The sequence below is a fragment of the Aphis gossypii genome, chromosome 3 (genome assembly GCF_020184175.1).
Source record: "Aphis gossypii isolate Hap1 chromosome 3, ASM2018417v2, whole genome shotgun sequence".
NCBI classification, from domain to species: domain Eukaryota; kingdom Metazoa; phylum Arthropoda; class Insecta; order Hemiptera; family Aphididae; genus Aphis; species Aphis gossypii.
The window spans coordinates 34,811,656-34,838,632 of NC_065532.1; the positions used below are offsets into that span (position 1 = coordinate 34,811,656).

General features: G+C 31.6%; 1 protein-coding gene across 6 annotated transcripts in view; it reads left to right on the forward strand.

Moving 5' to 3' along the window:
* The window catches only part of LOC114131261 (facilitated trehalose transporter Tret1-like), a 64,328-nt gene that overhangs the window by 29,158 nt on the left and 8,193 nt on the right, over positions 1-26,977 (forward strand). For 4 of the 6 annotated variants that reach the window (XM_027996441.2, XM_027996442.2, XM_027996440.2 and 1 more), the window contains exons 2-3: positions 148-281; positions 8,146-8,679. In XM_027996441.2, coding sequence (XP_027852242.1) covers positions 222-281; positions 8,146-8,679 — 594 coding nt within the window. In that variant the 5' untranslated portion in view covers positions 148-221. Of the gene's footprint in view, positions 1-147; positions 282-1,462; positions 1,729-8,145; positions 8,680-18,548; positions 18,878-22,503; positions 23,265-26,977 lie in introns of those variants that run through there. The other 2 variants (XM_027996444.2, XM_050204763.1) reach the window with 2 other exon arrangements.

Genomic DNA, 26,977 nt, shown 5'->3' on the forward strand with positions numbered 1-26,977 from the left:
ACATATTTTATACACTATATTATATATTATATATGTATCTATACATATTACACTGTACCCATATACACAATGATGCATGCTACACACATATATAGTGCCAGTTTTACGTACAATATATAATAAATGTGCGACCGTGTGTTTTTACAGACCGTGTCGAGTCATCGTGATTGAATATTATACGCATAAGACATAAACGAAGACAGAGACAACACATTTCGAAAATGGCTTGGATCAAACGCGGTCGCGGAGATAAAGCTATGCAGCAGATGACGTTCACGATTGTAAGTTTTTTTTTTAAATCAAGACACAGTTCTATCATTATTATTATTATTATTATTATTATCATTACGGTCTTAAAACATACACAATTAACCGACGTTTCTACGAGCTTCGCGCACTACAGTCGCACAACCGTGTGTGTGGCTTTCAATTCGGTTTCTTAACCACTCTACGACTACGTAATTGTACCCGTCGTCGCTGCTAATTGATCGTACTATTCGTACTATAGAGCTGCAGCAGGATTCGCTGACCGACCGAACGACGTGTGTGTGGAAGGACGGCGTGAGACGTCGTGTGTATTGCCAACCTAAATTGACTCTGTACCTATAGAATACAATAATAATGATAATAATGATAGTGTTATACTATTATTAATAATTGCTATTCTTTACCTCGATCTCGTGATTAACAATATAATGTTATAAATATTAAACAATGTTGTGTCGTATGGTATGTGTGTTAACGTGACTACGCTAGCGTACGCGACCATCTTGATATAGGTACTAATAAGGCGGTCTCCGCATTACGATATGCCTAAATCATGGTATGTAATACGCCGTCGAGGCGAACCACGAACGATCCGCGGAAATTCTGTTTCCGTTGTCGAGTTGATTTTTCCGGTCGACTTTCCGCGCGGAGATTGCAACTTATTAGTGCCATTAACGTATAAAATAATACATTATAATACGTACTTTATACAGAGAGAGTTGCTAACGGTAGCGGTAAGACGCGGTCAATTGTATTACTGTAGGTACACGCTATAAATTATAATATTACGTTCGTTTTATTATCTTGGCGAAAATCGACAGACGCGTGAAAGACCTCTGCAACATAATCGACAAATTGGTGGTGCGCGCACATATGTAAAATAATAATAATAATAATATGTATATCGTGTGTGTGTGTATAAACGTTAAAAATGTCTCTAATCAGTACGTTAATTACCGGCCTCTATAAGATGCTAATGGACAATTTTTATGTCAGTCGAAACCTTTTATATATTCGTCGCAGACGTGCGTGTTGTGTCCGGTCCGATCGGTTTTTATACTGAAATATACAAACGCTTTATTATATACGAGTATATGACCAAGACGCACGGAATATTATAATTATTATATTATTTTTTACTTCCTATATACTATATATTCGTTTGATTATCTAGTTTTTTTTATATAAACGTATAAACTTGATATTATTATTATTATTATATATTATATACGTTCGATATCGTTTCGATTGGTCATGAAACCATCATGCAAGCCACCGTCACATCGTTAGAAAGTCAAAATACGTTTTTTTCTTCCGTCATTTTTTCTGCACACGGACTGCAGTCGGACTTACGCGAGTGTCCAGCGATATTATTTTCGTACATCGTAATATCTACCCATATAATATACCCAGCTCAAACCGACACCAAAATCACAAAAATGGAAGTTGTGACACGCGGGGGTAAATAAATACCATATTTATTATTTTTATTATGTAATATCCATACTCTTTTATAATCTGTTATAATTTTTAAATCTTTAAATGCATTCAGTTTAAGAAATTAATAGTGATATTTTTTAAGGAAAGAGTTAATATACACTCAATTAAAAATAGTTTTGTCCTACCTAATATTTAAACTCAGATTATCACGGAACGTTATAGTATTACTGTACAGTGTACACCTTTTCTATATAGACATTTCAGTGATGATACGATGTGTTGAACTTTACTTAAGACTTTGAGATACGACGCTTATCTCCGGTCGTTTCCGGTTTACACGAATATGAATAAAAATTAAAAAGTGAATTTTGAACAATAATTCAGGGAACCTTTTCACTTCAACGACATTTTCCTTAATTTAAATTAATAATTTATTCATGATTTGTTTAATATTGGATGTTTCTTTTAAATCTTTTGTTCAAGAATAACAATTTAAATGTATTGATTGTAAATATTATTGTTATTCGTTATTCAGATAATATAAAATGCACATAAAGCAGTACCAATACCCATGTGGGTTAGTTAAGTATTAGATTATAATATATGCATGTATAACCATAAATCATACTATTCTTTTGTTTAGTTAATACTTAATATAATTTATCTATGATAGACATTTATTTTTAATTGACTTTATTATCAATTTTGTAACTTATATATTTTATATAATGACCATTCAGGTATGTGCTATTAATAAAATTTAAAGTTATAATAAGACACTAATTAATAGACTTGACTTGATAATATTAATAGATAATTAATTTTTTAAATAATAATTTATTCTGTATTTTTTAAAGTAACAATTTAATTAAAACTTTATAAAAACGTCTAAAATTGGTTAGGTTCTAACCCATAGATTAGATACATCTCGTTAAAATAAAACTTATATTAAACACTTGCACAAAGTAGGTATGATGCAATCTGTATGTTTTTTATATTTGTGCATGAATTATAATTACAAAAATAATTAGCAATTACAATATATTGTTGCTTTTGAATATAATTAGACAATTCTACATCTGTTATATACCATTTTACAGTAATTATCAAATTTATTCCTCCAAGGTAATTAACTATAATTTTTTTTTACATGTAATATATAGATAATTTAATTATACACTATAAACACATTTCCAGTAAAAATGTTCATTGTTATTTTGTTCTGAATTTTTAATAATAATGTGTCGCAGATAAATAAAAATTTAAAATAAATGTACTATTTATAATTTAATAATATATTCTAAGTTCGACATCGATTTTCCTTGTTTGTATAATATACGCCCATAAATTTCCTTGCTATTAGCAAATCCATTTGTATTGTATACTCGTTAAAACATAATATGTCATCATTAACATGTTTCTATACTCAATTCTATACATAACCGGGCGAAAATAAATAATATGAAATCGGCAGGTTTTGAAGGTTATATACTTACGCATTTTTGAAGCTAAATTAAAAACTGATTGCGTTTTATTGCAATTTACCGAAATTTATTTATTCGAGATGATTATTCTACGGTATACTGTAATGGTTTCATTTGAATTCGATATTATATTCGATACGTCATACTTGACAATGCATTATAATATTTTTTGTAATCGATTTATACTACGTTTAGTAATCAGAGAAGTATGATATTTTTCTTTACATATTATTTTAATTTTAAAACGGAAATCTATCCACAAACAATAATCATGCATACAATTTTCTCACATAATATTATAGAGGTACCTTCTTACAATTTGTGTAGGTTGTAACACAACACGAGCAAAATGTCATAAACAACATTGAAAAAATATATTTTTCATGAGCAAATAAAATATAAGCACATACCTACCTTGTATTTGTCTTGTCTAGAATAATCTTTTTTTTTTGAATCTAGGTACAATTTTCACCGCATTTACATATACTTAATATGTTTTTTTTATTGATTTTTATTCATAAACACTGAACTTATATATTTACCTTCTCGTGGGCGTTGATAAATATATAAAACGATATATACATATATATTTATGTATTTATATTTATTATTCCGGCCATTTATAAAAAATTGTATTCAATGGAAGTCATTATATAATCAAATCATAACCGGGGTTATGGGGACCAGATAACACAGCTTTCTATGCAAGACGTTATCATCGTAGACTGAGAAATTGTACGATAATATAATCCGACCTCTAACCATGTAAAATTTCGATCTCGCTCACTAACACAATATTGTATATTATATAGTATATACACTATGGTAAAAGGGGCGAAGCCACAAGGGAACAAATTGTGTTGGAGCCTTTGAATTTAAAACGTTTACATCGAGCTTATGTAAGTGAATTTAATTTGAAAATTTGCATCGTTTGCTTCTAGTTATATACTAGAATTCTGATAATTACTGAAAATCATTCAAACAAGCATCATGTGAATTGTAACGTTCGGACATTGTGCAATCGCTCTGTATAAATGACACTCGCCTATAGAAATAATAATAATATTGTTTATCTAGAACAAATGAATGCATGTAAATGTATAGATTGACATAATCATGAAAAATGTGTAAAGACAATTCTTTATTATTTTTTTTTAAATCCAGTGTGTTTCACGGAAATTACAAGACACTCTTTTCCGCGAATCTCGCGTAATAATTCATAAATTCATATTATATTTTCTTCCCAAAACCACATTTGTGAGCATGTAAACGACTACACATTTTACAATTCTGGTTTTAAGTACGGTGTAAAGTGTAATATAAAACAGTGCTGTTTTACAATATTGTTTTGCATTTTTTTTTCTAATTTTTATTTATACGCGTATCGTCGTCCTTGTCAGCATCTGTCAAACGCTCCGCATTGGATTTATATGTATGCACTTTAATATAAATCACGCTATCGGTCGGATAATGACGTTTTTTCATTATATATGGCGTTTAATCTATATCCGGATGCTTCTGGCACGTAAGGCTTATTAAAATTTAAGTTGATTCGCTGGTGGATTTATTGTAATTTTGTATTTTTTTAAATAATAATGTATGTACACGTTTTCTTTTTGCGAAGGACGATTTGTGATGTATTTACCCATCACATATTTTGTAAAAAAAGAATGTGTATGTACAGTTAAAAAATACATTACTATAGCATACTAGCACTACTACATTCTGTGTTATATTTTACAGGAAGGTTTCACGATTAAAAACATTTTTTAATTCGCTCGCTAAGTAACATTTCATTAGTGACTATTATGAATAAAAATATATGATGTACCTTTACTTTGAAAAATTATTTTTGAATTATAATGTTAAGAAAAATACTTTTGAATACTCAACATTCTATTTTGCGGCGATAATTTATATTCATACCTTTGATAAAATCGAGAATTTTTCCTAGAAAAGTATTCAAAAATTATAATTTTGGGGTATTTGTGAATTGAACTATAATAATTATATTATAATATATATTAAATAAAATAAAAAGTGACAGTTATACCTTAGTAGTTTTATTATTTACAAATTATTATGTGTACCTACATTTTTAATATTTAGGTATTAAATTTATTTTATCTTGAGTAAATACACAATATGACACTTCAGACACAGGTACTCATTATTTACACGCACAGACCTGAATTTAATATCGTGTGACTTAGGTCATTGTTTAAATAATTTATCAATTAATAACGAAAATATATATAATATATTATATTTTTTTAAATTATTTATGTTGAGAATTTTATCGTGTATTCAAATATATACATGCAAATATAAAATTTTAAATTTGCACATTTTTTTCTTCATAAGTTATGCATACATTTTCAGGCATACAAATTATACTGTATTTTATTCTTGTAATGCTTTCGTCGTGTCATTTTTTTAAAAAAGAAACTGAAAACCGATAATTTATTGTTTTAAAAGTTATAGGTCATATGCATATTGTGTGTAGTGCTTGCTAGTAAGAAAATTAACAATTTTTTACTCTAATTGTTTTGTATTCAATATTATTACATTTTGTTTCACATACAGTAATTTTTTACGTTTATTAAAAACATATTAATTTAATTAGTATTGATATCACTTTATTTGTTCCATAATATACCAATTACTATAAATCTACCAGTATATAATGAATAATGAGTAATCTAAGTCAAAAATTATTCTCAGAATTTCCACTAAGATTTGATAACCTTTATGTAAAGTTATAAAATCATTCATATTTTCAAATATTCTGATCGACACCATTTACTTATACTCATTTTTATTTTTAAATACTTTTTATTTAATAACTATATTTAATTTAAATCAAGTCTATCTAGATCACTTTTATTCTCCGCTTCAATATTTGTCCTAAGGTCACCCTTTTCTCACAAAACAACCAATTAAGTATTTTGTTTTAAATTAAATCACAGATCAACTTTTGCACATCATATCCACTTTAATTGAATTTGCTTGAATAACAACTTTGAAAAAAACAAACAATACCTATTAATAAAAAATAAATATTTAAACTTAAAAACAAAATTGCTCATTTACAAATCATTACTCAATTATATTTTGAATTACTGGCTCCAATTTGGTGTAAATCAAAAAATTAAATCTTAATGCAATTTTAACTTTGCAAAATATAATAACTTTATGCCAAATTTCTTATGAACCTTCCTAAGTTTCTAATGATGCTTTTCAAACTGTTCTTAATTTAAATCCATACATGTAGGAGAAAATTAGGTTTCATCACAGGTTAGACTCACATTCTATCCCTTAATTCTAATATATATATATATATTTGCTAGCAGTTACAGGAAATTCTTCAAGACAACTTAAGTGAAACTTATATCATGATCTATTAAACTAACATAGTTAATGTTTATAAAATAATGTATATCATAGTTTGTCATTAATGACAGTAAATCAGGAGGGGTGTTTCTTTTATAAGACTATTCAGGTTTATATTTTCCTGTTATCATTTGCTTATTGTGCCTTGGAGTTTATATTATTTTATTTTTCTCAGATAAAATTTTTTTTTAAAAAAATAACTTTATTATTTAACATGCTTTGTCGTGTAATTAGCATACGCGTTATCTATTAAATTTCTAAACAACCGAAAAACATATAAACCATACATTTTTAATTTAAAAATAAAATATACATTTCAATATTTGTCTGATATACCTACATACAAAAAAACGTATTGAGTAGTATATAATTGCGGTGAATATCAACATGATTTATGTGATGTTTTTAACCTATTTAATACTGGATCTTAAATTTTGCGGCTATATCTATATAATTATTAATTTCTATAATTATTATAATTATTTTGAGACACGCGTGTTATTGACTGAGAACATTTTGTTTGCGTATTTTAAAATTACTCGGCAAATTTATTAAGGCGTATTCATACGGGTAAACAATTTATTTAAAATTTCTATACACATCGTATAATAATAATATCTCATTATCATCTCGTGATAAAATATCTTGTCAATCGCGGCCACGGCCCGTTTCGGGACAAATGAACAATGTATCTTGTGCTCGTATACCGAAACTTTGTTGTGCGACAAGATTATGACGAATTATAATGTCATATCGGCGACACGTATATTGTAAATCGCCTCCCGAATCGGCCCGACCGTGCGTCTCCCGACCAGGTCGTTCGGCGGGAGAAAATCGCGGAGCGGTGGTGATGTAATCTCCAAATATACTTAACATCGGTGAAACTCCATACACAGTGTATCGAAAATTACATGAGTTCTGGGGACGCAGATACGATATCGCGCTTATATTGTTTTAAATACTCGATTATAATATATACTTTAATATTGTTATGACCGATAAGATCGTCAAAAACACGCGCGAAATCCCATTTATACGCGTATCGTAACGCGGCATGCGTATATAGGTATAACGTACTTGGACTGATTAAAACAATGCCGCCGCCTTATCGATATAGCTTCCAAACTGTATACAGGGTGATTATTTTATCTTACGACACTCTGTATTATGTAATCACGGTGTTCGGGAAAATCTTATCGATTAAGTTCGACGCAGAATCCTAAACAAACGGTCGGGCTCCTACTCAATGTGCAAGCTCGATGCTAAATCGTCAATTTATGTATCGTGCATCGTCTGACCTTTTAATTTACAGAGATACCTAAACCATTATAGGTATTAACCCGCGATCGGCTTTTCCAAACGTCGAGTGCGTTGAAAAGGGATCACACTGTATTGTATATTACTATGGCATGTTATGTATTGTATAATAGTCTATATTATTATTATTATTATTATTATTATTATTATGGCTCGTTCATGACACGAATTTTTTTTTCGCACTCGCATAATGAAATCTGTTACAATCGCGGCGCCACTAATACTATCGCGTTTGTCTGTTTAGGACATGCCCATCAGCGAGGACCAGGTGGCCGAGCTGTACGGTGAAGGCGCACGGATCCACAGCGTACACCACAGGTCCAAGCCGGAGCAGTCCGTGTTCGCGTCCACAATGTCGTCCAACGCCTCGGTGGACACGACGGTGGGCTCGACCGCGGCGCTCATACACAGCCACGCGGCCAAAGTCAAGAAGAAGAAGTACGCATTCCTCAGGCAGGGCCACGGCGGCAACGCCCAACAGTCGGCTTCGGCCGCTTCCAACAACGGTTACTTGACCGGCCGCCACTGCCGGGACGCCGCCATACACAGCCAAAAGGAGCTGAACATCCGGTTGGCCACGCCCACCGTGCCAAACTTTATCGATCAGATTCTCAAGAAGAAACAGGCCACCGAACAGGTGTCCGCGAAGCGTCTGAGCAGCGACGACGACGACGACGACTGTGACGACGACCGGGACGACGACGAAGACGACGTATTCCTGCAGGACCTCAAGTCCGCCGCAAAAATCCGGACGCCGCAGAACACATACGTCCCACAGGTACGTGATTCCTATATATGAATATACTTTGCAGTAGAAACAGCGTTTAATTTTTACTTCTACCTGTATACAATATTAAGTCAGGGATGGGTAGTTACGTTATACGAGTTAGATTTGGTATAGTATTCTTAGGTATATTGCGGTTTGATGAAATATCAATATTAGTGTACTCAATGAACTGTAGAATAAGAAAAATGCCCTTATATTGATACTATCTATGTCAAGTTCCATAACTTTCGTTGACTATGTATTGTAGTGCTGGGTTTCAAACCCGAATGGAATTATAGTATTGAAGACTCTTACTTGGTTTTTGCCCATAGGCAATTCGTTCGTTTAGATTGCGTTTGAATAGCGCAGTTTGCATTAAAAGTGTAATAACCGTATTTTAAATATTCGTGCATGCGTAACTCGTTACTATTATAGTGAAATTTGTAGCTACATAACTGTAACTTGTAACCGAGTAACTGTTTGTATACCCAAAATTCAAGTAACTATTGTTGTAATTTGCGGTATCCGGTCGAGTTTATATGATGTGCTCCTGGAATTGATTTATATTATGTAAACTTTAATCCGAGCTTGAGGTATTTGATTTTTCCTATTTTTTTTTCACATCCCCTACTCCGATTGGGCTATTCCGTTTTGCGTTTCACCCTGACCTAAATAAATGAACGCCAGTCGTAATGGATGTAAGACGGGGAGCGACCTCGTTTCAACTACATCAATTAATATTGTAATATCTGATGTATAATCGATATACACGCAGTTTTCGTGTGAATCGCGTCCGTCAGCGACTTATATTAATATCAATCGCACTCAGTTGTCTATTTCACTGTTTCTCGTCGTCCGGTCCATTTGACCACGTTATGGCCCAACACTTTAACAGGACCATGTCGTTAAGGGCCTGGCCTTCTATGTATGGTGATTACGAGTTTAACGACGATGATGACGATGACGACGAGGGTAAACATACGAAAGCCAATTATGAACAGGTAAAAAGATAATAATAGTTAGAGAAAAATATTATAAGCTGGATGCCGCTATAAGAGGTTATTTGCGCAATATCCCACGATACACTATATATAGTTTATTGTACACTGTATAATACTGTACGCCGGTCATGGTTCGTTATAATTTTATGAGATGCTCGTCGCGTTCACGGTCGATCTCGCGAGGTCGATGCATCAATATATTTGTCTGAATGATGATCTGCAGTACGAAGGAATTTGATCGCCAAGACGAGAACTAAAGAATTATATATTCTTTTAAAGATCTGTTAGTATGGATTTTTTTCTTTAAATTTTTATCTCCTACAATTCACAACATTTAGAAACGGTTTCGTGTAAAATTTATCAGACTTTAACAACAAAAAATATTTTACAAAAACTAAAATTTCTGATTATTACTCTAATCGAACGGACAATTAAATAATTAAAATATATTTATCTCATATTTTAGTTAACTTTAATTTTGTTTCAAAGCAAAATTATTGACTAATTGTTAACCATTTTTACAAAAATGTTAATTACGAGTACATAAATTTAACAGAATATTGACGAGTAGGTAGAAAAAAGGCATAAAATTACCTTTAATTCTGTGTAATGAACGGTTTGATTTTGTTTGCTATTTAATTCATCTTACTCACGAAACTGTTTTTCAACTTAAGTTTTATAAATAGCTATACAACATATTTTATGTCGATCTTGTATTATTCGATAGTATTGTGTAATTTATTCTAAAAATTAACTCTACCTAAAACCTATAGTGAATTCAGTACACGCCCTTCATGTTTGATTTTTTTTCTTCAGTTATTATCTTTTTTAATGTATATTATATTAATATATACATACGAGATTCGTAATTGTTAATTAAAAAAAAAAAAAAAAAAACCGCTAAATTAAATCAATTCAACCGTCGTCTTTGTGGTTAGACAAAAGAGTTTATTTTAGAAAAAAGGACTGCTTATTAAAGGATATTACTTTTTAACGTTGCATCATCTTTGTTCTTTAAGATAAAATTAACATTTCGTTTACAATTTGGCAATGTCTATTGTGTATTATAGTAATGGGGCCAATTTTTTAATTGCTGGTTAATATAATTTTACTGTAGTACAACAATAATCGTGAGATTTATTTCAAACGTAATAATTTATTTCAATATTATGATTTTAAATAAGAATTTTACAGTAATATTAAATCGCGTAAATATATTTCCGCTGTTTCACAATACGCCGACAACGATAATTGAAGCTTCCAATGTTTTTTTTTTTTTTTTGATAATATATAATATTATATTGGAGTATTTTCACTTGATAAAATTTGATAACAATGTTTGTTTTTAATATCCGTTCTGTGGTTATTATAATAGTATAATGTTTAACGCATTTTGTTTTAAAACACAAACTTCATTCATCGCAATTGAAATTTTGTTAGATTTAAAACAATAAAATATATATGTTAGTAGGTACGATTATAGGTATTTGACGCAAAATGATATCGTATTTCCTTGAATTGTTCGAAGTACGCAGCATAGTTGTACGTAGTCAACCGTTTGTTTGCCTACCTCTTGGGCGCGACGACTACCCGAATACACGCCACGCATATTGAAACGGGCCATTAATGCAAGAAGGATTGTGACCTTGGAATACACTTACTATAGATTAATCGATCATAAACATAGCGCGTCTATAACAGGAATTATTGGAAAACTCGTTAATGTGTATACATGCTGCTAGAGGTATTTTATAATATATTATTTTACAGTCGCATGATGGGAATGCAAATTTTCGTAGGTGGCAAGGTTTGGGTGATAGTATATACGTGATGTGAAAACGTAGAAATATAAATTTAAAAACTCTATAGTAGTTTATTAAAAAAAAAAAAAATGATAATGTCATACACGTAACCATGCACATATATAAAGAAATTTGAGCCAAAGGTCGTCCGGCAGACAACATCAATTGGTCGGACTATCAATACGCGAGTGAACGTGCTAAACATATATACACAATGTTGCCTATTACAGTCGAAGCCTACAGTTGTAGAGGGACCGACCTTGATCTTGTAATTGACCCTTTGCCGGTAGGTAATTCAAAAAATAAGACCATTTTGTTCTTTTTCCGTTCGCCATGAAAGTAAATAATATGTTTTTCTCAAATAATAATATAATCTATACTAATTGATAGATATTAGATATGCCATAATATTATGTACGCTGCTTTTATAATTGATCAATGTTTTTCAAAAACGCCATAGATATAATATGTAACTCGAGCAATGAAATTGTTTTGTTCCTATACTGTTGGAAAACAATAAACAAAAACAGCAATTAAGGTTCTAGTAAAAATTAATTTAAAGATTAAATTGTTTTATTATGTCTATAGTCTTGTTTTTTTGAAAATAATCTTATAAAAATAAGTAGGTGCCTAAATAATGTATCTCTGTATCTAAACTATTATTCAGGAGTCGCCAATTATTGTTTTTAGAGTGCGACATTAGGACTTCGTGTATATAGTTTTTGATGTTATATAAAATTCAATTAACGTAAGAACGTAAATGAAAAATATAAAATAAAATTTAAATTAATGAATTAAAAAATAGATTTTCTGTCGGTGAGCCAAATATAGTTCGTGACATTTGGTGACCCCTGCTTTAGGTACTATGTTTAGTGTCTCGTTTATTAGCACTGATAAAAAAATATTATGTTGTCGAGAAAAAACTTTATCATTTAAATCTTTTCGAATTTTGATTGGTTTGATACTTTGATAATTATATATATATAACACACTATATTATTCAGATTGCATTATTGTTGACACTAAATATCTTATTTTTTATTGTTGAGTAAGTAACAGTTTTCAGTGATTTTATTATTATGCGCGATAATGATAAACAACTGAATGATAGCATGATATTCAATATCATTGAAGAAATACTTTTTAAAATTGTATATCGATCATGTTTTAAACTACGTGACGGTTTATAACAAATATATTTTATGTATATTGTCACTTGAGACGTACCTAATGAATTATTTAAATAAATGAAAGATAAAGCTAAATAGAATAATATCGTTAAAAGTGTTCAAAATTTAATAATTGAACTATTTTTTTATTAAACAGTTAATTTTGATTTTTCATTATTTTCATAACTCATTTATAATCATCAAATTACAAATAATATACATAATTTTAAATATTTACCCTTAATATATACTCCATGTTTAACAAATCGCAATTACATCGATATTCATTATATATATTCAAATGAATGATCTCTGTAATATATTTTAATACAAATGTTAAATTAATATGCATTTAAATCAACTATATATGTGTTCGAAATAAAAATTTAGTGACTAGTAGGACGTTTAAAACTGCGTTTGTGTACTGCTGTACTGGTACCATAAATTATAATTATATAATACATTAACTTATAAAACAATTTTCAAACATTTCAATGGGAATTTTGGAATGCAAATCAGAGCATACCGATGGGCGTGTGCTAATTTAAATTCGTATATTTATATATTATATAGTGTACAATAATAAATAATGATCAACAGTCGCGTCTACATGCCATAACAAAACAAAATATTATCTATTATACATATATTTTTCAATAATATTATTATTTTACTTGTTATGATAAAGACACACGATGTCCCTTTGAGATCGTAGTATTTAATTAATGTTAACGAGTATTATAATAATTTAATTACGAATGTTTTGATACTGTGTAATGTGTACACATGAGATATTATATACGTATTCAACATTTTCGGTCCTTGGTGTTAATTTTTTATGACACTACCTTCTGTAAAATGTAAAATATATTTAACAATAACAATTGATTTTATATATGCTGATAAGTCAGTAATAACATTAAACAGGGATAATAAATTTAACAAAGAATAATAAACTATATTTTTAGCTAATTAAATTTTAATAAATATTATAGCAATCAGTACATAACTAGGAAATAATTATTATAAATTAATAAATCTAAATTTAATATTAAAGTTAAAATTAATTTCGAATGGTTAAAAAATAAGCTCGGATCACTATGAAAATTAAATATTAATAATAGTATAATTAAGTATTATATCTTTTATATAGTTGTACGTATAATAATATTATAAACGCGAATATATTATTTTATTATTACCAAAATAAAATCTTCCCCTCAATTTATTTACAAGTATGTCTGTGTATTTTTCTTTTTAAACCTTTGCAGTGTAAGTTAATTTACTATTAGAATAGTTCTATTTATCTATTTAACGTAGGAGTCGAATAAAACTACATAGACTATAGTGAACGCTTTTATAATTGACAACCACGATCCACTCGGAGCTCGTTATCGTAGCGGTCTGTTTCGTGTCAAAAAACCTGCACGTTTTTTATCGGCTCGTGTTATTCTTCGAATTGTGTCACGTTTTTATTCGACGTTTGTCTACGCGAACTCGAAACTGGCATATTCGCACTACTTTTGACCAAACAACCGTGCTTGAAAAACGATATTTTTCGTCGACGGTATGATAAAAAATGACATTCAGAAAATATTTTAACAGATTCTGTGGGACTACAGAGCGAGAAGTATTGTTTCAATAAAATATTATATAAGGCAATTCATTTTAAGGAAAACAATTTGATGATTTTTTAAATAATGAGAGAAAATGGATAATAGAACCATACGGATAATGGCGGATTTAACTATTTGTTATGTTCCCGAAGTCGCTCACGTCTAAGACAAAAAAAAAATTGACTATGCAAAACCTTTGTCCTCATATGAAAATATTTCTTTGACTTGGCATTTGCATTATTATGTTCATACTTAAATAAATTCAAATAAACATTTTATTTTGATTTAAATATTACTATGATGTGTCATCGTATATCTTTATTTGAGAAAAAACTTTAAATACATTGTGTTTTAAAAGACTAATTGAATACATTGCATATTTTGAGTGGTATTTAATAAGCTAATGATTAAGTTAAAAAAAATAATATTATAAAGGCAAGAACTTTGGTACTGATTTTACATAAAAATGTTTGTCGTTTAATAATCAGTTATGACATTAATAATTATTATAGTCGTTTTTATTCTTATAACATACAATGAGATTCGTGGTTATTTTCTTTTTATTTTGAATTTCTTTTGTCAATTCGCAAAGCAATTTACTGAATTTGAGTGTTTATATTTTATGAAAGTATTTTCAGAAAAGTTACTCAATTAGATGTATGTGGTTGTAAGTTATATTGAAATTGTTGATCAAAGATGCTTTTTATATTTTTAACTTTGTATAGCTTTCCAGGTTACAATTACAGTACCTAACTTAGTTGCATTAAAAGTTATAAACTATTTAATTTTTTATGTTAATTTATTCAAGAAAATAATGACACTGCTAAATATTTGTTTGTCGAGGGATGCATAAAAAAATATATTATTTATATAAGTTATAATTTATATTTAAAAATATAAACATTGCAATTTATTAAAACGCTGCTTACAACATATTTCAAAATGTTTTACCTAATATGTATGGCGAGTAAAATATCACATACATAGAATAGGTATACAATAACTCTAATATATTAGGTTGACACGAAATATGAATAACGCACTTACACAGTTACATACGGACAGTACACTAATATACAGTAATATTACAAATTCCTTTATATTATAAAATAAAATAATATATTTACCGTTTACAATACTTATCTTTGTATATTTGTAATATGACTAATATTAGTGGAAACCGAGAATAAAAAAATTAAGTGCCTATAGTTAATAGTTAGTGTATGAAAGAACGTTTAATCGAATGGTTCTGCAGTTCAAAACTCAAATAAATATATAATAATTATTCCAATGGTTTTTGAAAAAAAAACCAAATTCCATATAAATATTAATTTTATAAATTATTTCAATTGATTAAAATTACAGCAAAAATTATATTTATATCGTTCAATCATCTCCTATTTAAATGTAACTTTAGATGCATATAATTTTCATTTAAAATTAAAATACAAATTTTTACCGGGTAAATTTTAAAGTGACATGAAAATAAAGTATAACTGATTATAATAAGTTACAAGTTCTAATGTAACTTGGTTATATAACTTTAATGATACATTGATATGCGTAACTGATTACTTCTCAACCTAGTGTCTAGGAATAAACATAAATTAATTTTATATTATATTATATTATTTTTTCACTTTTGATCAAAGTATCAGTATTTTAATAGCTATATTAATACTTGAAACTATTTAATAATAAAAGAATTATTCTAAATTTCGTCAAATCGTTTTTTTTTATGGCAATATTATTATTTATATATTTTTAATCAGTAGTTCTGCGTCTAACATCATATTATTATGTTGACTTCTGCAAAATGTTTTCAATCCAAAAAATCATTGTTTTAAATAGTTTTTATTCGAACCTTTTAGCTCATATCATACTATATATTTCAATCAATAACATACTATCTTAACTCATTATTGGAAATCTACTAGAAATTTATAATCGAAATATAAAATAACTTAACATTGGAGAATGTGGAAGTATAATTTAATAGTAGGTTTGTAATATTATCATACAATTTGTACTTTCTCGCATCACGTTGCCGCTGTGTTCTTGATCTTATCGTGTAGTTTTCTAATTCATAACAAAGTAATTATTATTTATTACGTACATATTATTATAGTTTTGGTTTATGAATATGTATTATCCGTTTTTACAAAATGTCATTGTCATACAAAAATTGGGTATAATAATAAGCAATACATTATCATTGTAATTTCCATAATGTTAGTGTAATAATTATTTTTTAAATAAATTACCAAGTTAAGTAATAATAATAAAGCTTCTTTTATTTTTCTGTGCACGATCTAACTATTCACACATTTATGTAATTAGTAGCGTGTTAAATGTTATGTTATTATTTTTATTTTATTTTCGTTTTGGGTTTTTTTCTACTGTGCTTCGTCTCAATTTTACTTGAAGTTTATCACATTAAGCGCCGTTTCGATACTGGTATAGGCAAACAACATAACATTAACGTACATGGTTAAGTGTATAATGCGGCGGTACCAATCAATTGCTCTATACTGAGGTTTATGAATTTCGTTGAATGTATCTGTTTTAAACTTAATAGCGATTTACGGTCGTTTGGTATAATCCGTTATTCCTTTCGGCTTTCATTTCCCTGAATATACATTTATTAAACTTATTTTGTTTACGATTGATAGGAGGGTTGAGTATTATAGAATATTCAAAATTACCAAAATACATTCTTCAACTCATTATATTTTATTCCAACAATAATAACAAGTTAAAACCGTTGAACAATTAATTCATTTTTTCCTTAAAATATATTAATAAAAAAATTAGCAATAAAAACCTCTGGTGTAATTGTTTATGTTTTTAATTGATTTTTTTTTTTTTAATTATCATGAATAATAATAATCTTAATTGCTCTTTATTTTGAATCATATAATTTTTATTTATATTTAATGTATAATTTTAGAATTTTATCTAAATAGTTTGGCACTTCAGGTTAGGTAATAGGTTATAACCTCTCACTACTCATCATAAATATGACTCCGGCATGTGTAGTTTAAAGGGTGTATATTCGAGCAATATTGGCGTAAAACAAAGTTTCTATAACCGGTTAAGTAGTGAAAATGATAATTTTATTAATATTATTTGTGACCGTCGGGGAATTTGCTTAAAACCGTGTGTCACACAAAAACCTCGAGTACGTTTTTATGCGCACGTACAGAAGACGGCCTCGGCCCGTTTACGTTTATCGTTTAATTAAATAAAATATAATTCCAAGAGATATTCTTAGATCTTAGACCACTTTAATAGAATGTCTTCTTCAACCCGGCGTTAGTTACCGGCCTTACGGATGTTTAATAATGTTTTATTCAGTTGCGCTGTATACGATGAAACTCTTTAAGTCTAGAGATACCTGTTTTTTATAAATTATCGTACATGGAAAGACTCAGTTCTGACTTATGAAATCCTATTTACAGATGTGTAAAGGGTCTAATCTGATTTTCGTGTATGTTCGACGTATACGTATTTTACGCACGCCTGTAATACGATACTATGCGAGTGTAGTTTATATTCGTTAATGATGTTGACGAAGCATTTTTTTTTCTAAAATAATGAACTTCCAACAGTCAAATGAACCCCGTTTTAAGTTATAACTCTATCTAAATTTTGGAGTGTTCGATCATGCTTATATAAAAATCTCTAGGAATAGCCACCACACCGACCCTAGAAAAATCCACCCTCACAATGTAGAATCGTGTATATATAATTTATATGAACATTATAACCATTCGATCAAGATTTGGACCCACTGTAAATCGATCGTAAAACATACCCGACTCAAGTGTAACATTATACGCGTTTTATATACACCGCAGGGCTCAATCGGGCGCTGGGAGTTACGCCCGTTTCCCGCTCGATCTTTTGGTTATGCAGACTCGAAAACTGCACTATATATATAAACACAAGTCATCCGTGGTGTGGTGCGCGCGCGGTTTTATAGTGGGTGAAAGAGAATAGACGGTGGGTGGTGGATGAATACTGGCGTTAGCGGTGGGCGAGGATGATATGAAGTCGGACAAACGCGAAACGCATGGCGTGGAAGTAACTGAAGGGGGGTGGAAATAATATTCGTGGTAGTGGTGAAAGGGTAAAATAACCTCTACGGAGGAAGACGGGGTTATTCTATATGAGGGGTATTGTCGGCGTAGAAGTAGCCGTTAGGGAAGGCGGTAGTTCTTTGGTTATCCGCGCACGCGTCAGCGAAATCAGCCCTGCAAACCGCGCCGACGACCCTCCAACACCGCAGTGCATCTCACGGGACGCGTGGAGAGTACACGCGATATCGCTGTTCTGGTTAGTTTTCGTGACACGCTGCGGCACGTGTAGAAGTCTAAAAATCCTGTGGCGGCAACGTGTGTCCGTCAGCGCATTTTATAATATTAATTGTTATAATAGTTCGCGTAGATCACATTATAATAATCAGTCTACGAACGAGCTTTGACGGGCGGTGACTCGGGAAAAATAGAAACCGAATTTATTTTCTACTCAGCGTGAGACAGTGTTGTTTGCGCATACAAAAATCTGTACTTATTGTGTAAGCTACTACTGGCATTAATAAAATATGACGACTCTAACAAGTAAGAAACATCATCTGTGTCTAGTTGGATATTATAAAATTAATATTATACTCGAGCTCGGGACAACTATGGGTTTTCGTTTTGACAACAATCGCGACGGCTTTATATATGTATATTGTATATGTGTTACTGCAGGGCGTATTCGTTAAATAACATCTAATCGTCGTAAGTAATGGTTATTTATCCTCATGAAACAGTTTAGGCCTACCGTAAACATTCCGATCGTTCAAGTACGTACGGCTTACTATCATTTTGTTAGGCATTATGCGCTCGGCGCCGTTTTCCAGTCAAAACGATGTACAGTTTTCGACGGTATTACCACAATATTTATTGTTAATCTCGATAATGAATTAACAAAAATCAAGTGTATTAAATCAGGTCAAGGATCGCGTCGGATATACACATGATATACGTGATATATCTTTTATAGTCGCGTATATACATTTGGTGTGCGAATCGAATGTGTGTGTAGTGTAGGCTTTTTGAGGGCGACATTTTATTTCGCAAAGTTCGGGTACGTTCGGTAATCGTCGTCAGCTAAGTATAATATATTTATTGACCAAAAACAAGGAAAACTTTTTGTTTTTTTTTCTATAATTTTACAACGGATTCACATGTATTGTTATAAAACCCGATTTTTAAACAATATTATCTAAGGATTTCGAGTGTAATAATTTAGGCTTTGGATTTCTTAAACGGCCGTGAATTTTAATACTATATTTTTTAACTTACATAATATGCAAAGTCGCTTTAATCTAGACACGCGATTTTTACGTGACACGCATTAATATTTAATGTGATATAGCTATAGGTTATTTGGAAAAACATATTTTTATCTTTAGAATACAATTGAAAACAAAATTAATTACAAAACGCTAAATGTTTTATATCTTAATTTTTATTTCCGCCCGCCTGTATGCTGTGCAGTTTTTTTCAATTGTAACATCTATGAATTATTAAACGAATTATGATATTTAAATTTCATCAACGTTTCAAATTTGCTATACTTACAACGCGTCTCAAGTTTTTCATTATACGTTGACTACCAATGTACCCTGATCACGTCCAGTTGATCGGAACAATTAACATTTTTATAGCTTCCTAGTTGGCCCACAGTATAATTTTTACCAAAGTCTGCACTGGCATAATGATGATTCGTTATAATATCGGCAATTCGGCGAATAAACCTTCGGACACACTCATCCTGAATGTGAATCATTCGGGACAATCCTGACCACCGAGGCCGCCGTTTATTCGCATTTATGCGTTGACTTTGGTTTTGGAACATGTGCCGTCATTGACATGTCATCGAGAGTTTTGAAACAACGCCATAAATTTTTAAAGATTTATTTTCGAGATTCCAGAATATTGTTATGTTTAAACGAATGTTGGAATCCATGAAAAATAAAAAATATACGTTTTCTATATAGTTTTAAATTACAAAAGCTCCGTACTGTAACGCTTTTACTAAAGCCGAGACGTGCGAACGTCCGGGTTGCCAAAGTTATAATCGATCATAAATTTGTATATTGTTCGCACGTATAGTATTTTCGTTTTGTTATGTACGAGTATACTTTCTGTTCAGTATTAACGAAATACGTCGAGTCGCGATCATTATGCTTTTCTTCCGGAAATCTATATATTTTTTTATAATGTAATATACAACTATATAAACACTTTAATAATGTATATCGGCTGAACAATTGGCTTAAACGACCAATGTATCACAACAGCTGGGCAACAATAACCATAAATATTTAAAAATAACCCAATAGATGTTAACGATATTGAATAATAATTATATGCTGGGCTCGCAAACAAATAATAAACACGCAAAGAGTAACCTGTATGGCTGTATGGACCGTATATATCGTATTGTCGCCTTGAAATTTCTTTAAGTAGGTATATTTTAACACTATGAATAGCCGGTAATTTAGTGTCGCTAATGTCCTTACTGTATGTTTTCGAGGGTGTAACTCGTGGGCGATGACGATTCTCAACCGGACGCATAATGTATTGTATAAAGTGGAATAAAACCTGACGAATTCGCGGCACGAATAATCGAAAGGAAATACTTTGATAGATACCGCTCTTCCCAACCCCTCACAATCGAACTAATTTTGTACAATATGTTTTGCGAATAAGCTCATATAGAGTCCGCTATAGTATTATTTTGTTTGTCGATTGTATTAAATTTTCAAAGTTTTGTTATGCGAAAAAATGGAAATAATTTTTTTCCGCGCTTTGTATTCTGTTACAATATAATAATTATGTTTATATATACGTAGTCACTAAAAGTATAAAACACAACAATATACTTTGTATTTTACCCATCTAACTATTTACACGGCCCTCGGTCCGCTAAACTTACCATAATACGATTAATTAATTCACGTCATGTACGCAAAAGGCGTATAACACCCTCGGGACGCGAGTAGGGTTAATGATGTTAATATATCTGCTGGTCTTGTATTAAAATTCACCTATTTTACTTATATAACTATATATACATGCGTATTATATAAAAATTTAATATTATTCGGACTGTATATCGTAACGGTATACTTTGTTCAGATTTTCTCGCGTTCCTCGCTGGCTGACAACGTCCGTAATGTGTAATTATATCCGAGACGAAATTATAATATTGTAAATCATATTCCAATACGTTTTACGATCGCTAATGATTTGTTTTAAACGGTTCTTCAATATAATATATTATTATATAATCGACAACACCGTCTTTATAACCACTGTTCGGCGTAAATAGGTTCATTTTTGTTATTTTTTTTCCAAACTAAACTACGCGTACAGACGAACAGACGTACTTTTTGCTTTGTGTAAAATAAACTGGTTCGTCGTTGAACACTGTTTTACATAATGCGTTGCATGTTTTGGATAATATCGTCAATTTTCTAATTAAAAGAATATTGTAATTTAGTACCTGTACTACAATTTTAAAACTAACGCGTTGAAACAAATGGAATAAGTATAGCCGATTCGCTAGCAAATCGTTCTAATCGATAATAATCGTCCGATCCTATTTCATCATACGCAGTAATAATGCAACTTGTTATCCGCATCGGATTGAAAAAACAAATTTTACCTTATAAATTTTTTATGACGTCAATATTTCCGAGAGTCAAAACTTAAAATGAAACTGTCCATTTGTCGGACATACCTACAAATGTTAACTGGTTCTAACCAACCAGGTTGGTTCGTCTCGAGTTAAGAAAAAATAGTTTTGATTTTAGTTATTTTTCCGAATAAAATAAATTACTTATCGTATTGTTACGTATTCAAGAGTTTTAATACATTTCCCCGTCCAATAATCGCGTTAGTTTTCGGTCGCCGAGTGTTAATCTGACGCGGAACTGCAGCCGCAGTTCGTTCAATTTAAACATAATATAAAGCCATTAAAAAAAAAATATGTTTGAACTACGTTGATTTGATATCGAGTAAAACTTTATACTTGACCACAGTGTATTACGTGTACGTATACATTCATAATAAGTTGCGAACGAACACCCTTGGTCCCGAGCTCGTAAAATGTCTCAAATATAGTCACACGACACTGTCGGAGCGAGTATATGTAATAATAATAATAATAATAACAAAAACAACAACAGGTACAGGCGATTTCGGCTTCTGCTATAGGGGGATTTAATATAGCCGCGATAGTATACCGGAAGCGGGCCAGCTCTTCGGCGTCGGAAGTGGTCGTTTCGGTTTGAAAACCGGGAAGAGGATATACGTGGAGAGAAAAGGTCGCATCCGACGCATCACCATTACGGCGAGCGAACGGCAACGGCGGTGGTGGTGTCGGCGGTGATGGTGACGGTTCTCTTCGGTCCGCGGCCGCGGTGGTGGCGGCGATCTGGAGGTCACGTCGTGAAGGCGGCAGAGGCGGCGGCGGCGGCGGCGGAAGAGTCCGCGGCGTCGAAGGCGACAGCGGCGAAGGAGTCCGCGGCGGCGAAGGCGGCGGCGATCGCTGCACACGGTGGCGGGGGCGGACATCGACGGCACCGCGACCCGCCGCACCATTATTTCGACTACAACTAGTACGGCCGCACGAACGCCACTCCGATCACAAGCGCTTCAGAATCGGAGACGTCGGCAACTCACACGCTCGCACGCTGTCGTCAGCTTTGACTCGACCGTTACCTGTTACTCTGCCGCCGATACCGCTTCGCCAGCACCGTCTTCGTCGTCTTCGTCGTCGCTGCTCAACAACAACGACCGCCGCCGATACCGCGTGCCCGACGCCTGCTACACGCCGCCGACCCCGAGACGCGCCGAAACCATGGTTTTGCTCAGGACCGACACCCATCGGCACATACGGGTGGTCAGACAGGAAAACCAGGCCAAGTCGAAATTAAACGCTTCGCAGGTATATACCGCGCGCGACCGCATAATATTGATAATAATATAATATTTCGATTAACTTAATATACTGCAGGTGTCGACATCTTTAAATTATACCTATATATTATAAATATTATAGGATAATATAAGGGTGTTTTTTATGACGCATTCGCAAGCACTCGCAGAATCGCTATGTAAACTTTAAAACGAGCTCATAGACAATAAAACACACTAACTTGACATTATTCGCTATTGCCTACACACATATAGGTAGTTATCTATTGTTTTTTATTATGATTATCTTAAAAATGTTATGCTTTTGAATTAAACAACACATTTTATTTTGCCATTATATATATATACAATGTGCTAAGCGCCTTTAATATCATTTAGGATTTTCGCCTATAACTGACGTTTTTGCGACTTTAAGACTTTTGGTATAGTCTTTCGAATGTTCGAATTACGAAAAAGCAATAAATTTTAAATTTTCTTCTTGGTATAAACATTATGTTAATGTACTTTCACACAACCGAGCTTATAAGTGTTTAATAATACAGTCGATACGTTTAGTAAGTAAAATAATATACCATGCATTAGATTTCACCACTTTTTTCGTCACTTGTTTTATCGGTATGAGTAGGAACCTACTGCCCAAAGGCTAGGCAAACAGAAAATGGTATTTTTAAAAATACCAGACATCGGCGTTTTCGTTAACACGCAATATTTGTTTGTATAATTGTATTATAAAATCAAAACCACGCATCGTCGTGTTTATGCTATTTGGATCAATTTCGGTGTATTTTTTTGGCAAGTCAAACTTAAATAAATAGAAAACGCGTAGGCATGTCCAGCCCATGTTTCATTTGTGATGAAATTTTATTAGAATATAGCGTCTTGTAGTAACCGAATTGTATAGTTTTTTTCTGTAAACCCATAACAGTGACCTATAAGTTGAACTTTATCGACTTTAAAGGCGCATATTATTACCCAGTGTCCAATCATTTATTATATAAATATAATATATTTATTTTAGGATATATTGTTGTTACTTTGTGTGATCGAACGATTCCGTCAAATTCGTGTCTACCTATATGTATATTATACTAAAATACGAATGTGTTTGTATGCCGACAATATCAATAAAATATGTAATATATATATATAGTACGTTTATTGTCATTTCCGTTCTGAATTTTTAGAGACTCGATTCGTTTAACCATTATACGGTGGTCGTTATATTATATCGTTTATAATCATTACACTAGGTAAACTATACGGTAGATCGGTATGCGTAGCTAGTGGATAACATACATATAAATTTGGAGCATAATTGTCGACAGTACAGTAATTATTATTATTATTTATTACTATTCCGAATACGGTATGTTTCGTGTTTCCAAACGCGCAACTTAACTGTACAAATTAATATTAGGTAATAACATCAAATAATTTTGATTGAAAACTGACCACATCTATGCTGCTGCAAGTAAAAACAGCTATACATTATACATGAACCTATATTCTATAAAATAATATGTTTATGTTTAATACGCTGGAACACATTTACGATGATAGATAATAATAACCGTTTTAGAAACAATATAATAATAATCGCCTACTAGACCTAAAACCTGTGCGTGTAAAATGATGAATCGTACGCGTTAATCGTGGGTACATGACTGAAAAACAAGTCGCGGATAATATTTCGCGATTTGACGGGTGCGATAGTGTTGACGACTATAGCTGTAGGCAATATTATTATAAGTTATAACGGAATAATGTAACAACGTATAGGTATGTGCGGCTATGAAATTTGAGTTCGGTTGCCCGCTCGCAGATTAAACGCGTTTATTCCAGTTATACGAACGATTTTCGCCGCCTCCGGATTATTCGATTTTCTACATTGTATATAGGTATAATATTATTATATCAGACCGAAAGGTCGTAAATGCAATAGCTATCCTTAATGGCATTATGTGGACTACCTATAATAATTGCGGTCTATACCGTAACACAATTTTTAACTATAAAAATGTAACAAAAAAACGTTGTCGTTAACTGGTAATTTGGTTTAGAATTTAAAAATGGAAAATTCTTTTGTTAAATTTTTTTTAAAAAAAAAGTGAATTCGGCAACGTAATAATATTCCTATTTTTACGATTAGTATATATTTGGTAATATTTTAGAGTGGAAAAATATATTTTTCGTATGAGTAGAACACTACAACATATATTTTGAACTATTAATTTTTTGAATAGGCCGCAGTTAATACTAAAGGACAGCAACCACAACAAACGTATATAATATGTGTATCAAAAATGTTTAAGCTCTCGAAAAGCTACAGCTGCACCGCGGGTCCTAGTAATGTACAAACTACAATTTTCTCCGTACTAGTTCGCATACTTACTACTTATATATATATATAGTTATATAAATGACGTGTATAATATAACCGATGTGTGCGCTATTTAAAAAATATATATATATAATATTTGTATCTCTACCCCCGCGTCGGTTTCGTGCCGTTGTTTTTGACGCTGTGCAGGGGATCATGTCAAATATATTATATTATACGCGATTCGTAATGCGCTTTCCCGCAGCAGCAGTGCCACCGAATAACGGCGGTGAGTTGACCCTGGCAGAGGGTGAGCTCGTACCTTTTTTTTGTCGATGCCGGTACACCCTGTGGCGTGCGCAACGCGTATCCTGCGGTCACGTGAAAACGGACTGTTGGCAGTATAGGTAGCGATCAGAATGACGAAGAGTTGTTCCCGAGAAAATTTTTCGTTTTTACATAAATCGTTGTATATTACTGAACAGTCCCCGTCAGGAGATTGTATGCTTACTATTGATTTTAGAGGCGTCTATTATACTGAAATATCATATCCATTCGCAATTCACTTACATAAATACAAAAAAAAGCACTATTGCTGACACCGCGATTATAGAGTACGATTATGATTTACTGTAGTTTGCGACTGTGAGTGTAGTGAAAATTTAATTAAAAATACGATTAACGAATCGAACATATATCTTCATCGACTATGCACATAATATATGATATACAGACAGTATTGTGGGTTCGATGTAGTTACAGATACTTCCAGGAAAATCATAGTTGTAATATTTACGTGTTTTAAAAATTCGTTTAACTCTGAGATGGTGGATTTTATTGATCATATTATATCGAAGTAGTATAGTTTCTGAATTATACATCCTTCTGTCGTAGAGATAAATATTAGTACACAGTAGTTAGTGAGGTAGGTACACATGATTACGATATAAGTATTTGAACTTATAATGTTTCTCAAAGCTAGTAACCTGTCTCTGCATATAATACGATTCATTCAGCTTTTTTTTTATCACATATATTTTAAATGTTTGACGCGTCGCGTGACAAATGGAAGACAAAGCCGAATCTAAGCACTTTGTTGTGTTCGGTTTATTTTTAACGAGTTGAATTTAATAACCGCCTCGAGCTGGACTCGAAAACAAGTACCTAGTTAGAATAATTTTGGTGGACCACGATGCGCAACGTGATGTCAAATAGCCAATATATATAGTGTACTCACATTATGGAAATAATTTAAAATTAATAATCATATTGCTTGAATTAGTATTATTTTTTCACGATTCAAATTTCAAATCGGTTAGTTTTTTTAAAAATATTTAGTCAGTTATACCTACGTTAGACAACCACTATAGAGTTGTCGCATGAGCTCAAACCTTTATTTCAGC